Below are 16,344 nucleotides of genomic sequence, written 5' to 3'. Positions count from 1 at the left end.
CCTACTTCTAGATAGGAGCACAAAATTAACATCACCCATGTGTTAACAGCCTTAACAGGTTAATAGCCTTAATATTAACACTTAACAGCATAATGGGGGCCAACAAAAAATCTGGAGAGGGCCTTCTGACAATGACCTATAAGGACAGGACAAGGAGGAATGACTAAGTTCAAACAGAGTGCAATCTAATTAGAAATTAGGAATAAGTTCTTCCATGTGAGGGTGCTGAGGAGCTGGCACAGGGTGCCCAGAGAAGCTGTGGCTGCCCCATCCCTAGCAGTGTTCAAGGCCAGGTTGGACACAGGGCCTTGGAGCAACCTGCTCTAGTGGAAGGTGTCCCTGCCCATGGCAGGGGTTGAAGCCGGATGATCTTTAAGGTCCCTTCCAACACAAACCAGTCTGGGATCTAGAATTATACTTTGGGAGCTTTAGCATTCCTATATGGAGATCATTTTAGCACAAGAGGAAACAAGAACGGAGCAGAAGGCACACCATTCATATATCACTCAGTAATCCTATCTGGAAACACAGACTTACTTGTTTTCTTCTTTTGCCAAAATGTTACTATATCTTTGTGCAACTCTTTTGCTTTTTTTCTGGCAAGAGCTGCAGAGGCCTGAAAGAAAACAAAAGCAGAGCATGAAAACTTGAAAACCCATGAGCATAACCCCAAAATAGGCAGTGCAGGTTTCGCCAGAGAAACATTTACCAGTTTCTGTAAGGTTCTGGTTACCCCATTTTAGCTTCTCACTTAAGACCTGCATGCAATTAGCAGGACTGACTTCCACAAAAATTCCACAAAAATTCCAAGAGCTCCAGTAACCTTAGAGCCCAAAGATGTGTTTTTAAGCAGAAAACGGGAACAGACTGTGCAGTCTCTGAACCAGCTTCTCAACACATCTCAGCATTGAGGTAACAGCAGTGCTTCCAGCAAAAAGGTCACTCTGCAGAGATTACCCAAGTTTACCTCACCTTTGGTGCTGCTGAGCCCCAGCAAGAGAGCAGCACCATGTGTAAATCAGGTTTGGTCATAAAGAGACAACAAACAGGAGATCCATTTGGTATTTGAGCTCGATGCTAGCAGGGCAGCTCAAACCAGGCAGAACTCCGGCAGTTACCATGCCTTAGGTGCAGTTCAGTGTGCTTCCACCCGTCTGTAACACGGTGCTCACAATACAAAACTTTCTGCCAAGTGAAAACCACCCCGGCACCACCACAGGGATGCAGTTCTCACTGCACCCATCCCAAGCACTCAAACTTGAACCTGTTCTTGTGCCAATTGCTTCCAGTACTCACATGATCAAAGAAGTGGATAATGGCCATTTTCTTATTGCGCCTGGTCATGACCCGCCGGACTTTCGCGAACTGGCCGAAGTGCTTCTCCAGCACCGTCCTGTCGTTGAGGTAATCGGGGACGTTCTTGCACTGGATGGCGGTCAGGTCACTGGGCGACAGCCCCCCCAGAGCCTCCATGCTCTCGCTGCCCCGACCCCGGCGGGCAGGGGTCACGGCGGCGGAATCTATGAGAAGGGAGGCAGCGACCTCAGAGCGCGCGGTGACACGGGGGTACACGGGGTGACACGGACCTCCCCCCGTCCCATCCTACCTTCCCGAGGCGGGTCCCGGGCCTCGACCGGCGACGTATCTTCTGTGGGTCCCCGCTCGCCCTCGGCGGCTTCCCCGCGGTCGCGCTGGCCGCGGCCCTGGCTGCGCAGCATCTCCTTCAGCATGCGGCCGAAGAGCGCTCCGCCGCGGGGCCGGCTCAGCATCACCGCCCGCTTCTCCGGCGGTGCCGCCGCCGCCCGTCCGCTCGCCGCCGCTGCCCGCCGGGGAGAGCGCTCCCGCTCCTCCTTCCGCTTCAGGCCTTTGGACGCCGGCTCGCCCGGCTCCTCAAAGAGCGGCCGCGGGCCTTTCTCCTCCTGCCGGCCCAGCGCGGCGGCGGGACGCGAGAAGGAGAAGGGTCCCCCCGCCGTCACCTCCGGGCTCGCCTCGGGCGCGAAGCCGAAGGGCGGCGAGAAAGTGAAGGCAGCAGCGGGGCCCTTCTCCGCCTCGCTGCTCGTCAGCGGCTTGAAGGCGGCGGCGCTCTCGGGCGCCTTGAAGCGGAACTCGGGCGCCGCGAAGGCCCCACCGCCGCCCGGCGCCTCGCTCGGCCCCGGGAAGCTGCCCAGGTTGGTGGGCGGCTTGAAGCTGAACCCCGCGTTGCCCGCCGGGGCACTGCCGCTGCCCGCCGCCGTGAAGGCCGGCGCCTGGCCTAGCCCGATGGGCGGCCCGAAGGCAGAGGGCCCCGTGGTGAAGGGGAGTCCAGGGGCCGCACCAGCCTGCCCGAAAACGGCGGCCTGCCCGAAGCGCAGGGGCGGCGGGAAGGCGGGCGGCCCGCGGAACGGGCCCCCGGCATTCATGGCGGCGGGCGGGCGGCCACTTCTTCTCAGCGGGCGGGGTACCACCGGCGGGGCGGGACGGAACGGGGCGGTAAGGAAGAAAGGGGCGGGCAGGGTCGTGCCGCCACCGCGGTCGCCATCATGAGCGTGGCGTTGCGGAACGCCCAGCGGGCCGTGCCGGTGCGCCGTGCCCCGCTCCGCCGCGCGGTGTGCGCCCTGCGGGCCGCGCTGGGCGCCTCTCGCTTCGATGTGGGGCTGGTGTGCGCCGGAAACGGGCTGATGAAGCGTCTGAACGGCGCGTACCGGCATTGCCCGGAGCCCACCGACGTCCTCTCCTTCCCCTTCCACCGGGTGGCGCCGGGGGAGCTGCCGCTGCCGCGCTGCCGCGACGAGTACAATCTGGGGGATATCTTCCTGGGGGTAGAGTACATCCATCAACAGTGCCGCGACACCGGGGAGGACTTCGACAGCGTCCTGGCGGTGAGCGCCGCCGCGGGCAGCGGGGCCGCCGGGCCTCCCGCTGCGGACAAGGGCAGCGTGCGGTGTCCCATGGGGGATAGGGTAGCGGCTGCCGCTTTGCTAGCCCGGCCCGGCTGAATAAGGAGGTTTACCCTTGGAAGGTTAACGCTGTGTTTTAAAGCTTACTTAACTGCGGGAGGACACTGCCTGGGCTTTGTCCCTCTGCAAGGCAGAGTACTGTTTTTTCCCTGCTGCAAGTAATGGCAAAATGGGAAATGATGGGGTACGGGGCTAACCCTGGTTATTTCTCTTACAACGGGGCTGTGCGGTGTTGGGGTGAAGTTTCATGATATCACAGACTGATTTGGGTTGAACGGACCTTAAAGCTCATCCAGTTCCGACCCCTGCCACGGGCAGGGACACCTTCCACTAGAGCAGGGTGCTCTGAGCCCCTTTCCAACACGTCCTTTATTCTCGTGTCTCTTTGCACAGGTGACGGCAGCCCACGGACTGTGCCATTTGCTTGGCTACCAGCACAACACAGAAGCCGAGTGGCAACAGGTACGGCGATGCCCGGCACACGGCACCGGTGTGCGGTGTCCGGCTGTGTCTCGTCGTGGAAAGCATCCTCTTTTGTGACCGGGAAGCCGCGGGCCCCGCGGCCCTGGCTCGCCTTGGACGCCGTTAACCCAGCGGCGCTGACGGTGTCTCCTCTCCCGCAGATGTACCAGAAGGAGATGGAGATCCTGCAGGAGCTGAACCGCCTCACCGGCGCCAGCCTCCGGCCCCTCACCGCGGGCCTCTTCTGAGGGGGCCGCCCCGAGGGGCCGGGCCGCGACCGGTGCCGCCCCGGACGTGGCGTGGCGTGGCGAGGGGATGGCGGTGCAGGGTTCTGGATGCCGCCTCCCGCCGCCGCTGGTGCTGCTGGGCTTCGCCGTGCTCGTCCTTTCTCCGCCCGCCGCCGCGCAGCCCCCCCTCGACGCTCTCCGCGCCGGCCACGCCGCGTCCTCGCTGCCCGCCGCCGCTGCCGCGCCGCGCACCAGGTGAAGAGCGGGTTCCCCCTCGGTCACTGCGGGCCTCAGCGGCAGCACACCCGACCCCGGGGCTCTCCTGTCATCGCAGCCTCCCTGCATGGTGTCCCGAGGGAGCCTCTCTGAGCCGAGGTCTTCCGTCATCTGCTGCTGCTGGGTTTGCTTTCTGAAAGATGCTGTAGCCGTCACAGGGGCTTTCCTGCTCTGAGTGTGGCCTCAATTGCACCCTTTTCCCCTGTCCCTCCTGAATGTGTACTCGCACCTTCACTTTTGGTGCACAGGAGTTAGGCTGAGTAACGTGCCAGTCATTTCACCAGTCGTACCACATACCGTGTACTGCTCTGGACAGGCAAGACATCAGAGGGTTTGCTCCTTGAGGCCCCGCATCCTGCCCCTCTGCAGGAAAGGCTTATGATGCTGTGTTCTGTTTTGAACTCCTCACTACAAGAGAGACATTGCAGAGCTGGAGCATGTCCAGAGAAGGGCAGTGGAGCTGATGCAGGGCCTGGAGCACAAGTGTGATGGGGAACAGCTGAGTGACCGGGGGGTGGGGGTTTAGTCTGGAGAAGGGAAGGCTCAGGGGGGGACCTTATTGCTGCCTACAACTGCCTGACAGGAGGATGGAGCCAGGAGGAGCTGGGCTCTGCTCCCAGGGAACAAGGGGTGGGACAAGAGAAAACGGCCCCAAGCTGCACCAGGGCAGGTTTAGATGGAGCTGAGGAACAATTCCTTCCCCACAGGGTGCTCAGACATTGGAACAGGCTGCCCAGGGCAGTGCTGGAGTCACCGTCCCTGCAAGTGTTCATACACCATGTAGATGAAGCCCTGAGTGCCATGGGTTAATGGTGGCCTTGGCAATGCTGGGGTAAGGTTTGGACTGGATGAGCTTATTAAAGGTCTTTTCCAACCTGACTGATTCTGTGTATCACCTTGATGATGTCCCCTGAGGAGACTCCCAGCCACTACAGTGCACACCACTGCCTTCCCCTGCTTCGTCCCCTTCCATCTTCTGAGTACCACAAATTCATGAAAAAGGAACAGCCTCCACCTTAGTACAGTTGCGTGACATCATTTTGGGGTAAAGATTAAAACACACCTACAAGTTTTAAGCTCTTTGAATTAGTTATACTGCTTTGTTCTTTGCAGATACCTTTTGTATGATGTAAATCCTCCTGAAGGGTTTAACCTCCGCAGAGATGTGTACATTCGCATTGCTTCCCTTTTAAAGACCTTGCTGAAAAGTGAAAACTGGGTGCTAGTTCTGCCTCCCTGGGGACGTCTTTATCACTGGCAGAGCCCCGACATCCTTCAGGTCCGGCTCCCTTGGTCTGAGTTCTTTGATCTCCCAAGCCTCAACAGGAACATTCCTGTCATTGAATACGAGCAATTTCTTGCAGGTAGAGTATGGAATCATACAGTCTACACCTGACTAAATATATAAGGTGGTTTCTTCGCAGGTTTATCCTTACGTATATACTGTTATATGTGAAATAAAATGCCACATCTCTGCCAAGAGCGCTGAAGGGATCTCTGTTCCTTAGGATTTAGAAACCCTGATACTTTGGGGAAAAGGGCTTGTACTTGTCATTTTCTTGGAGGCAGTCTTCCCACAGAAGCTGCCTGCAGCCCTGAAAACCTCTGTGCCTCATGGTGTGTTTTACTTAGTTTCTAAATGTACATTCCCGTGGTGATTCAGTTCTGTGTGGCACATTAAGTCACTCATAGCTGAGAGTAACAGGCTGTGACATCTCCTGGCCCTTTGAGCTTTTCTGGCTCACACAGAACTTTTTTTTTATAGGGAACAGAGGAGTGTAGTCTAATGTTAGCATTTCTAGCAGAGTTTTAACTGCAGGCAGTGCTAATTTATACCTTTATCATGGTTTTTCATGCTCACAAATGCTTTGCCTTCTGCTCAGAGTCAGGTGGGCCCTTTATTGAACAGATTTACGTCCTACAAGGCTACGCAGAAGGATGGAAAGAAGGAACATGGGAAGAAAAAATAGATGAAAGGCCATGCATTGATCAGCTTATGTACTCCAAAGACAAACACGAGTACTACAGGTAACATCTAGCTGTCCTTTTAGTCTTCGTTTTAGTTGTATTTAGTGAGACATTTGCCTGTGAATCAGTATTTTGTGTTCCCTTTCAGGGGATGGTTCTGGGGTTACCAGGAGACACGGGGCCTAAACGTCTCTTGTTTGTCTGTTCAAGGATCTGCCTCTATCGTGGCTCCCATCCTTTTGAAGAACACTTCAGCACAGTGAGTTGCCTTGTGTTACTACTTTTGTATTGTGTGCCCACAGAAACATTGCCAAGTGTGAAGAGCAGGGAGAGGTTACAGGCTATGTGTCACTGTTGTGGTACTTCATCACTGAGTTACTACAATCCACTAAAGTCATCACAGAGGAATTTACAGTGTAAGAAACACCTAACTGTAAGTTAGGGTAAATGCTGCAGTGCTAGAAGCTAGGAGGAAGTAGCCTTGAGCTCCTTTATGTTCTTTCTCCAGTAGCTAAATGTCCTTGCCACCTTGTGTTTATCTTTCCTTCCTTTATCCTTCAATGCTGGGTTAAGAGGGAATGAGCAGAGTGGAATCAGTGTTTCCCAAGCCCACATCTCGGATCACGAGGTGTAGTGCCTGGTCTCCTGTGATGTCCATCCTCAATAGTGCAAGCTGGGTTTAGAGAAGCAAGCAGCATGCTTTGTCTTTCTGCTGTGAGATGCCACAAGGATAACCAAAGGAAAAAAAGGCAAAGCTCTTACATGAGAGATGGAGCTAACATTATCCCAACTGTTGGCTGAACACGTGCTAGGTGTTGGCCATTTGTTGGTTCATTTTGTCCTGCTGTTCCATTCCTGGATATTTCCTATGGATGCTTTGGTTTAAGACACATTCTCTGATGAGTTCCCCTGTAAAAAGTAGTTCTGGCTTATGAATCTTCCCAGCTCCACCACCTAGTGCAGAAATTCACATGAGATGTTTCTGTTGTGATGTTGTGTCTAAGTGCTCGTTAAGCCTTTAATTCCCTATCTCTTTGTATTGGAATGAAGACCTGTCATTAGGATTGAAGGCTTTTATTTCTTCATGATCAAATTCTTTTTTTTACTTTATCATCTTTTACTGTTTAGCTTCATGGAGTTTATGAACCTTTCTGTTTTCTTCACTTGGACACTTCTGCACTTTTGCATAGTCCCCTGTTTGAAGCTGAATGCAACTGCAGTAATGTTCCTTTGGCCATTGTTGATCCAGTAGGGTGTTGAAGAAGAGTACATTTATGGCCCCTGTAACAGGAACTCTTCCACTGTGAGATTTTGGGCCGTGTCTTCCTGCTGCTCAAGACAATGTCAAGAGCTGCTCCCTGCCCAGTTGGTTGATGGACCTGTCTTTGAGAATGTCTCAAACTGCAGTTGCTTAATCACATCCTGCTGTGACACTTGCCCTGCCTACCTGGCGATATGTGAAATCTCTGATGGCTATGGTGACCTGCACCTCTCTGATCTCCCTTATTGCCCTTTTGGACAGACAATTAGTTGTGTGGTCGTAGTCCTATACTATAACTCTTCAGGTGTGTAATCTGATTCATCTCCAAACTTCCTGTTAAATGCAGTGCTGCTTCTCCACCAGCACAATCTAGCCTGTTTTCCAGATTAGCCTTATGTGCAAGTGTCCAGTTGATTATCAGCAGTGATAATCTGAAGTTGATTTGTTATTTGCTTCCTCTCATTTTAGTAGAAGGTCCAGATAATGACTCTGACCCCCTTCAGCAGAAGCATTTCTGTGTGTGTTCGCTTATATTCAGTGTGCTCAGAGCATAGACTGAGCCTACATCCCCTGTGTTCTTGGTTACTCAAAACTCTCTTCTGCTTCTTCAAACTTCGATAGTGCAGTTATGCTTCCAGTACATGATCCTCAACTGTGTGTGTTTATGAAAAGCAAAGACTGTTCATTTTCATTTTAGTGCTTAATTGCTAACACATGTTTTTGTAGTGTCTGTGTCTTCTTTGATCTGTTGTTTTCCTGCAGGATATTTTATTCCACACGTGGAAAACGTAATCTCTGGTTTTACTTTTGTGAGCATAATCCGTGCTTCCTGCAAGAGGCTATCATATGCTCAGAGGCCAGGCATCATCTTATAGGTCACTTTTCCCCTTTGGATCACTCTCCCTGTTGGCAATCTTATTTCTCAGCAGCAGCTACTGTGAGGACTATGTGAGGAATTATTAATGCTTGTTTGTGTTTAACTGTCATAATTAAGAGCACCACTTAATAAGGAAGAGAGCAGGAACACACAGTGGCACGGTTCCCTTCTCTCCCAGCAAGTAATGGGTCACAACATGCTTTACACAGAACAGATTGGCATCCTATCCCTCATTCCCCTCTGTGTTCCCTTTGCAAACAGATCGTAGCCTGTGTTTTGTCCTAGCAACTGTATAATCATAATTTACATTCTATTCCTAAGGGCACTGCACTCAGTTTTACAATTTTTAATAGGTCAGTGATGTTAGACAGAGCTGAAAACCTTCTTCATGACCACTACGGAGGGAGAGATTACTGGAATGTGAGTATTTTCCAGCCAGCTTCTCTAGCCTTTCTACTTGGTTCTAATAACAGTTCAGTGACTGAGACGTGCTTCAGTTTTGCTCTGGGTTTCTTCGACTAACTTCTGTCTTATGTTTCAGCAATGTATGCTAAAGATGGTCTTCAGGCTGCTGTGAATTAATGTAATGCATTAATGTCCTGGTGTCTTGTCCCCAAAGACTCAGTGGCACAGGACAACATGTCTGCAGTGAGAAGGGATCTGCCTTTGTGCAGTTTCTTCCCTGGGCAGCCTCAAGACCAGGGTTTTCAAAGGAATTCCTGAAAATGCTTAATATTGTTTGTTGTAACTATCCCCCCATTGGCTTCGAAGGCAAAATTCCCACAGGTTTTAAGGAAACACTGAGCACTTTGGGAGGCCCCAGCCAAGGGGTCTGTGGTGAAATAATTGCTACATGAAAAATGTTAAGGCAAAGTGAAGGTTCAGCCATGGGAAAACTGAACACAGTGTGGAGTGCTTGATATTTGTAACATTTCTAAGAGAAAGTGACTCTCATGTTACTAATAACTTACATAGACCTCAGTCTTGTAAAATACAAACATAGAATCATAGAGTCCACTGGGTTGGAAAAGACCTTTAAGATCATGGAGTCCACCTGCTACCCAAGGACTGCCAAATCCGCCACTAAACCATGTCCACATCTGACTACTCACTTGGTATATGGCATATTTTGTCAGAAATGGATCAAACAGTAGTTTGCTAATTACTGTTTTTCATTGAAAGTGACTTTGCAAACACAGAAATGCAATCTAGGTACTCATTTCAGAGTCTGTAAAAGCAGATGTAAAAGCCATAACACACATTTCTTACTAGTGGCACTATAGATATCATCACCTCAGCGATTTTAAACTTGTCTCAAAATTATTTAACACTAGGAATAGGCTTCTTTCTTTTATTTCAGTTTTTAACAACCTGCATGGGTTTCGGTGTTGGCTTTTTCCTCAGTAACTCTGTGGATAACATCTGGGGTTCTTTTTAATCTTGCTGAAAGATGCCCTCCTGTTTCAAAGAGGTTTACAAATTGGAACAAGCCAGGTTTGGAGGTGATTGACACAAGCACAGCATTCGAAGATGTTCATTGTCTTTCCCAGTGCACTGCTCTTGCCATGGGTGGTGTACATGTTTGCTGCCCCTTGGGCATACCATGTTCGTCATGGCTTGGGTAAGGTACCCAAAGGCTTGACTTGACAGGAGTATTGTGTTGACATCTTACAAAAAGGAGGGAAAATGTCTCTGAACTGCAGTGTGAGCATTCTGCAGCAGACACTGTGTGCATCCTCCCTTGGTAGAGAATCATAGGATCATAGAATGGATTGGGTTGGAAAGGACCTTAAGATCATTCAGTTCCAGCCCCCTGCCATGGGGACAGACAATGTAAAATGTATAAATATAAATGTTTTGCCAGAGGATTTGGAATTTGAAAAGCAGAGCTGATCTCTTTAAAGGTGCTAGCAGAGCAGGCTTTTTACTTCCATTAAATATCAAGAGGGGCATAGATCTCCAGGTACCAGTGTGATGGATTTAAGAGAAGCCTTAAATTGCTCTGTATCTTATTGAATGGTCTGGAGAAACCAGTTCAACCACAGTGAGTTCGGCATATTGAGAAATAGCTGCTCTGGGAGAAGGTAAAAAGAGGCTGGCAGGTTCTAGTTCATAGATCATAGGCTGGTTTGTGTTGGAAGGGACCTTTAAGATCATGCAGTTCCATCCCCCTGCCATAGGTGTTTTTTGTCTTACAGGTGTTTTGCAAGCTGAAGTCTTTGCCCAGCTTGTGTTTCCAAAGGTGAGGTACATTGCTAGAATGTTTAATTTGGTATATTAGGTTCTCTTATATAGATAACTACTGTATTGCAGGGTCAGACACATGTGCTGGTTATAAACATAGTTATGAGTAGGGTTAAACAGTCAAAGCTCAGATGAAAGGTTAGAAATTGCTGCTTGCAGTGCTGTATGGATGTGTCAGAAGTAACTGCATCCTGGAAGCTCTGTGTATGTGAAACTGTCTCCATTTGGTCATTTTCAGCTCTCCCTTTTTCTCACTCCACATCTGCTCTTATTCCAACAGACCCGTCGGAGCATGGTGTTTGCTAAACACCTCCGTGTAGCAGGAGATGAGTTTAGGAGCAAATACCTTCAGTCCACCGATGAGGCAGACAGGACTCACTACAATGAGGACTGGACACAGATGAAGGTAAAATCACAGCAGTCTGTTTCCCATAACAAAGGTAATGATTTGTTTCATTTGTGTACTCCTGGCTGTACACTGCAGGGAATACTGGAAGAGCCATGTGAATCTGGCTCTTCCTGCTCAGGTTGAGGTGCTTGTGCATGTTTCAACTGTACCCTCTTCTCCCTTATGACATGAGATAATGGAGACTTAGGGGTGCCAGGTTTCTGTTGCTGTCGTTTCACTTGTATTTCTGCTTATTGTTTCCCCAACTGCCAGTTGGGGATTTGGTCAAGGAGAGCAATATTTGCATACAGAGATTTCAAACTCTGGTTTCTCTTGTATAATGCAGGTCAGCCATGGTCAAAACATCACTATGTGTCCCAAAATACCACTACCCCCTACGTCCAAGTTACTTTCTGCAGCTGGTGTAGTTCAGTGCCACATCCAGAGATTCAGGCCTTTTCAGTGTGAATGAATAGTGGTGGTCTGGAGTCTTAGGGCTTACTGATCTTTCTCTCTTAGGTTAAGATGGGCACAGCTCTAGGTGGTCCATACCTTGGGGTTCATCTCAGAAGGAAAGACTTCATCTGGGGTCACAGAGAAGACGTGCCTTCCCTGCAAGGAGCTGTAAAGAAAATCCACAGCCTCTTGGAGATGCTTAAACTTGAAAGAGTTTTTGTAGCCACTGATGCTGTTGAGGAAGGTAAGCAGGTTATAGTCAGTTCAGGATTGATAACTTTTGACAAGGGCTGCTGTTACCACTCTGCTTTCATAAATGACTGGAACTTCATGTGCCTCCATCACTGAATGGGGAATTGAACAGGATTGGGCAGCTGCTTCCTTCCAGCTTGAATACCATTCATTTGGTGTTTCCTATAGGAGGTTTGATGGTCTCTACTGTGGGAAACTGGGAATTGAATTTGCCAGATCCTCCTTCCAGTTCATTCCACCTTCTTCCTTAGCACTGCAGTCTTGGATGTACTGGTGGGAAGGGTCCTCTGAAGTCACCACCCCGCCTTCCGCTTGGTTGCCCCCAGCGCCACAACGGGGTGGACCTGGCTATGTGTGGCCAAGGCTTAGACACCCCCAAGGGTGGGCTTCACCTCCCAGGCCTTATCCCAGGGCTGCACCTCCCTCCTCGTAATACCTAGGGATCTGTTTCAATGTGGGATGTTAAAGTAACCCTGAAGGGCATGGCATTGGCAATAGCAAATCTGAAGCTTTCTGTCAAGAAAGGCCTCTTGGTACAACTACCCTGTAGGATTTGACAGCAAGGCTAGTGTTCTAGCCCTTGCAGGCTTCCCCACCCTTGAGAATTGCTCCCCTCCACACCATGGTCCTGCCCCAATGTGTCCTCTCCCTTTGCAGTACTCTGACATTGGCAAACATTGTAAGGGAGCTTTTGGTTTCTCTTGCTTTGTAACTGTCCACCGAGGGTTTCCTTGAACACGTTTTATGTCTGCAGCAAGTTGCTCTTTACAATGCCAAACAGATTTGTATCTTTTCCTTTTCCAGAGATTGAATTGCTCAAGAAACTGCTGCCTGAGATGGTGAGATTTGAACCCTCATGGGAGGAGCTGGAGCTCTACAAAGATGGGGGCTTGGCTGTGATTGACCAGTGGATCTGTGCACATGCAAGGTAGCAGATTTGACTTTATTGAGGAACCAAATCTTAGTGTCACAAAACTGAGTATAGCTTTTGGTCCAGATGTAGATGTTTGCAAATCAAATATGACATGATTTTATATAATTGATTTACACCTGTAATTGATGTGTAATAGGTCATAGGCTTGCCAAGCTGGGGAAGAAGGCAGTGAGTCCAGAGGAAGCCACGGGGATGCTGTGAGGGCTGGAGCAGCTCTGCTCTGGAGCCAGGCTGAGAGAGCTGGGCTGGTTCAGCCTGGAGAAGAGAAGGCTCCTTAAGGGGAGACCTTAGAGCAGCTCCAGTGCCTAAAGGGGCTACAGGAAACCTGGAGAGGGGCTTTGGACAAGGGCCTGTAGGGACAGGACAAGGGGAATGGCTTTAACCTGCCAGAACAGGGGAGATTGAGATGAGCTCTTAGGCGGAAGCCCTTCCCTGTGAGGGTGCTGAGGCGCTGGCACAGGGTGCCCAGAGAAGCTGTGGCTGCCCCATCCCTGGCAGTGTTCAAGGCCAGGCTGGACACAGGGGCTTGGAGCACCCTGCTCTAGTGGAAGTGTCCCTGCCCATGGCATGGGATCAGGAGAGCTTTAAGGTCCCTTCCAGCACAAAGCAGTCTACATTTCTATGATAACAGTTACATTGTGTGTATATACATCATACATCTGATAATTTCATTTTCATATAATTTCAATGATCATTAAAGTTCGTTGGACTGAAATCAATCACTTCCATTTTAAAACTTTGCCCCTTCACAAACTCTTTCTGCTTTCTTTTCCCAGGTATTTTATAGGCACCTCAGTTTCCACGTTTTCCTTCCGGATCCATGAAGAAAGAGAGATCTTGGGATTTGATCCAAAAACAACTTACAACCGGTTTTGTGGCGAAAAGGAGAAAAACTGTGAGCAGCCAACTCACTGGAAAATTGTGTACTAAAGTACAGAGAATTCCAAGGACTTCAGCACTGGTGAGCACAACAGAATAAGGAAACACCCCAGGGAAATCCCTCCTTTTGACCAAAGTACAGCTCTGTCCTCTACCCTCTTCTTGGTGATTACTTGATCTTTTTGCTTTGAAGAACAAGCAATACTCACCTTCTTAGGCAGGGATGTTAGCAAGAAAACTGCAGTCAGCCTGGGATCCAGTACTTGTCATAGACACAAACAGAGAACCACCAGACACTGCAAGTGAGACTTGAGAGGTAAAACTTTGTCCTGAAACCAGGCACCAAACTAAGTAAATCACAGCTTTCTTTAGAGTTCTGAGGAGGAAGAGGGGCGGTTTTAACTTTTATAAGTTAAAATACTCTATTTCTGTCTTTATTTTTTGTCCTGTTCAGTGTTTGCCTCTCTGATGGCAAAAAAACCCACATCTTCTTTTGTGACCTGCACTACATGAGGTGCAAGTTGTGTGGAAACTGTCATTCTCTGGGGAAATCTTCCATCTTCAAGCAGTATTTTGTGAACATTTAAATTGTCTGATGCAGTCAGTGCTTGACAAAAGAAAAGGAGGAGGTGTTTTGACCTGAATACCAACTGCATTAACAGTAGCTTCAGTGGGTCTGTGCTGAAAGGGGCAAAATGATACAGGGCTTGTAGGCTGGTAAGAGAAAGGTTCTGTCTATTGTTATGTTTTACCTTCACAAAGGAAACTCTTTCTGCCCATCGTAGTCCTTCCAACAGCCTTCTCAGTTGCACTGATGCAGATGTCAGCACCCTTTTGGGCACACCCAGTTGCTCAGGTCAGTGAGGGTGATGGGTTGCTGGGGAGCAGGGAAGTTTCCATGTCAGTCACGTGGGTTGTCCCAGTGATTCAGTAAAGGAATTTTCTGCACTTCTCCCTTGCACAAACTGAAAGGAGTAAACTGAGGACAATCACAGACAGGGAAGGTCCCTGGGCCTTGAGGAGATGTGCATAAACCGTCTGGAACGTGGTAGGTGAGGTTGTGCTCTGATGGAGATGCTGGTTGGTACAGGGGAAGAACCCTCTGCTACACCACCAGCCACAAGTGAAATGCACCTCCTGTTTGAGGAGGGCTTTGTAGAGGTATCTGTTGCAGCTCTTGCAGTCTCCTGCTCTGCAGAATTGGCTGCTGGGCAGTATTCTGCTTCACGCTGTGCTTCAGGTGGCTCTTTCACTCTGCAGGTCTACAGAGCTCTGTTAAGCAGGACAAACCTTTCTCAAAAGTGGCCTAGGAGACAGGTTCAAAAGGTGAAGCAGACACTGCTCCTTAAAGTCAGTATTACCAAATTACCTCACTGCCAGTGGACCCTTTTGCTCTTTCCTCTTGGCTTGAGTGGGAGCACATGGAACAGTCCTGCAGTGGACATCTCCCACATGCTACCAGACAATTCTGTTACTTCCTCCTGTGCAAATGCAGCAGAAGCTGGGCAGACTTCTCAGGCAGTCTCAGCACCAGGTCTCCTGTTCCTACCCCATGTATTCCTTCAAAGCAGTGCCTTTTTCCACAAAGTCAAATGTTCCCCTTTAACCTGTGCACGTGGAAAGCAGTGGTGGCATTTTCTGTGTTATGTATACCTCAGTATGACAATAAAAAGCTTTGTAGCATTTTATATGATTTGTCTGTCCATGCTGCTTCTTTCTAACTGTACATCTTGCTGTCTCCTGGCTCCAGCGTAGGTGAAACCTGGATAAAATCTGAGTGTCCTGACAAGGCTGCATTAGCAAGCACAGCTTACGTGGCCCTTGGCACTAGGAGACTGGTAAATCTCAGTGCCCCCACTGCCAGAAGGATGTAGACAAACAGGAGAGTCCAGAGGAAGGCTGCTAAACCCTGCCACAGGGGAACTTTGCACAGCCATGGTAGGAGCCTGCTGCGTTTGGTTTTAATACAATCTCTGTTATTGGCCATTGGGCCAGCATCAGCTTTCTGTCAGAAGGTGGAGACAGTAGACTAAGCTGGGATCAGCTGCAGAGCCTTGTGTCCGGATCCATGCTGGACCAGAGCAGCTTCTCCTGCAACCAATACTGGAGTAGGGTTTGTGGGTACGAGTAAATCCAATCAAAGCAAACATGGTTGCCTTTGAATGATGATAGTGCCTATGGACTAAGTTCACTGGTTGCTGAGAGCTAGATGTTGAGGCAGAAGTAATTTTCCCTCTTTTGGTAAACAGTTTCCTGCAGGGAATTGAAGATGTTGTTGAAGAAGCTGTGGCTGCCCCATCCCTGGCAGTGTTCAAGGCCAGGTTGGACACAGGGGCTTGGAGCAACCTGCTCTAGTGGAAGATGTTCCTGTCGTGGCAGGGGTTGGAACTAGAAGAGCTTTAAGGTCCCTTCCAACCCAAACCATGCTGTGAATCACAAGGATTCTGGGCATTTGCAAAGCCTGGAAATGAAATTCAGAGCCCAGGTTTTTGATGATAGAATCACAGAATGGTTCAGGTTGGAAGGGACCTTAAAACTCATCCCGTTCCAATGCGTGAGGCTGCTCTGTGCAGTCCCAAGCCTGGGATCCCTCCATCCATCCATCCCTTTCCCTTCGCAAAAGCTGTAGTTTCATAGATCAGGTTGGCAGCTTCAGCACTCTGCCCTCAGTTTACTTCTCCCTTAGCTCTTCCGGACATAACCAACACTACAACTTTAAGGATATGCACAGCATTTTGTGACGTTTCCCTTAGGGTTTTTGTGCTCCATTGTGATAGCACCATACAGAAACAATGATGAAACTTAGGAAGGACATAGCTCTTTGTATTTTCAAATCTCTGTACAACCATGAACTAAACAAAGCAAGGTAGTATGCAAAACAGTCATTGCTTAGGATAATCGATGGATTGTGCTGTATCTGAGAGTAGCCTTTAATATCCTTATACCGGGTAGGTAAAACTGTTGTATTCACACTGTCACATGGGAAGACTGGGGAAGAGTAACTGCTTAATGCAAATAATATACAGCAAGATCTATATATTTGGATGTATAAATATATATTCACACACACATTTGATCCTAAATTTGTTAAAGACAGCTCAGCCAAATGACAACACAACTTGCACTGGTATGAGAATATTGAGGGTATTAAAAACATCTAAACCACTGCAGCGACCTCAGCTGT

General features: G+C 49.3%; 2 protein-coding genes across 2 annotated transcripts; both read left to right on the top strand.

Annotated features, from left to right (window-relative positions):
* Positions 1-2,493: 2,493 nt before the first annotated feature.
* Positions 2,494-3,694, top strand: YBEY (ybeY metalloendoribonuclease). Its single transcript, XM_061458861.1, has 3 exons — positions 2,494-2,858; positions 3,330-3,398; positions 3,560-3,694. Exons 1-3 carry the CDS (start codon positions 2,520-2,522, stop codon positions 3,644-3,646), a joined length of 495 nt encoding a protein of 164 aa, XP_061314845.1. The 5' UTR covers positions 2,494-2,519; the 3' UTR covers positions 3,647-3,694.
* Positions 3,695-3,713: 19 nt separating this feature from the next.
* On the top strand, positions 3,714-14,848 carry POFUT2 (protein O-fucosyltransferase 2). Its single transcript, XM_061458849.1, has 10 exons — positions 3,714-3,880; positions 5,015-5,265; positions 5,785-5,929; positions 6,018-6,128; positions 8,361-8,427; positions 10,532-10,657; positions 11,159-11,339; positions 12,152-12,275; positions 13,058-13,242; positions 13,378-14,848. Exons 1-9 carry the CDS (start codon positions 3,714-3,716, stop codon positions 13,209-13,211), a joined length of 1,326 nt encoding a protein of 441 aa, XP_061314833.1. The 3' UTR covers positions 13,212-13,242; positions 13,378-14,848.
* Positions 14,849-16,344: the final 1,496 nt, after the last annotated feature.

Source organism: Pezoporus flaviventris, unplaced genomic scaffold (genome assembly GCF_033815535.1).
Source record: "Pezoporus flaviventris isolate CSIRO_AGI_PZ_B2104156 unplaced genomic scaffold, CSIRO_AGI_Pfla_v1 ptg000001l, whole genome shotgun sequence".
Lineage (NCBI taxonomy): Eukaryota > Metazoa > Chordata > Aves > Psittaciformes > Psittacidae > Pezoporus > Pezoporus flaviventris.
Note: the sequence above shows the minus strand (reverse complement) of the source record. Positions and strands in the feature narration are given on the sequence as shown.

What these genes read in the sequence shown, in the direction of transcription:
- POFUT2 (XM_061458849.1), top strand. Translation starts at nt 3,714, where the DNA reads ATGGCGGTGCAGGGTTCTGGATGCCGCCTCCCGCCGCCGCTGGTGCTG. An exon ending in GAGGGAGAGATTACTGGAAT is followed by an intron (nt 8,428 to 10,531) that starts GTGAGTATTTTC and finishes TTATTCCAACAG; the next exon opens with ACCCGTCGGAGCATGGTGTT. An exon ending in TGGATCTGTGCACATGCAAG is followed by an intron (nt 12,276 to 13,057) that starts GTAGCAGATTTG and finishes TTCTTTTCCCAG; the next exon opens with GTATTTTATAGGCACCTCAG.
- YBEY (XM_061458861.1), top strand. Translation starts at nt 2,520, where the DNA reads ATGAGCGTGGCGTTGCGGAACGCCCAGCGGGCCGTGCCGGTGCGCCGT. An exon ending in ACTTCGACAGCGTCCTGGCG is followed by an intron (nt 2,859 to 3,329) that starts GTGAGCGCCGCC and finishes CTCTTTGCACAG; the next exon opens with GTGACGGCAGCCCACGGACT. An exon ending in CAGAAGCCGAGTGGCAACAG is followed by an intron (nt 3,399 to 3,559) that starts GTACGGCGATGC and finishes CCTCTCCCGCAG; the next exon opens with ATGTACCAGAAGGAGATGGA.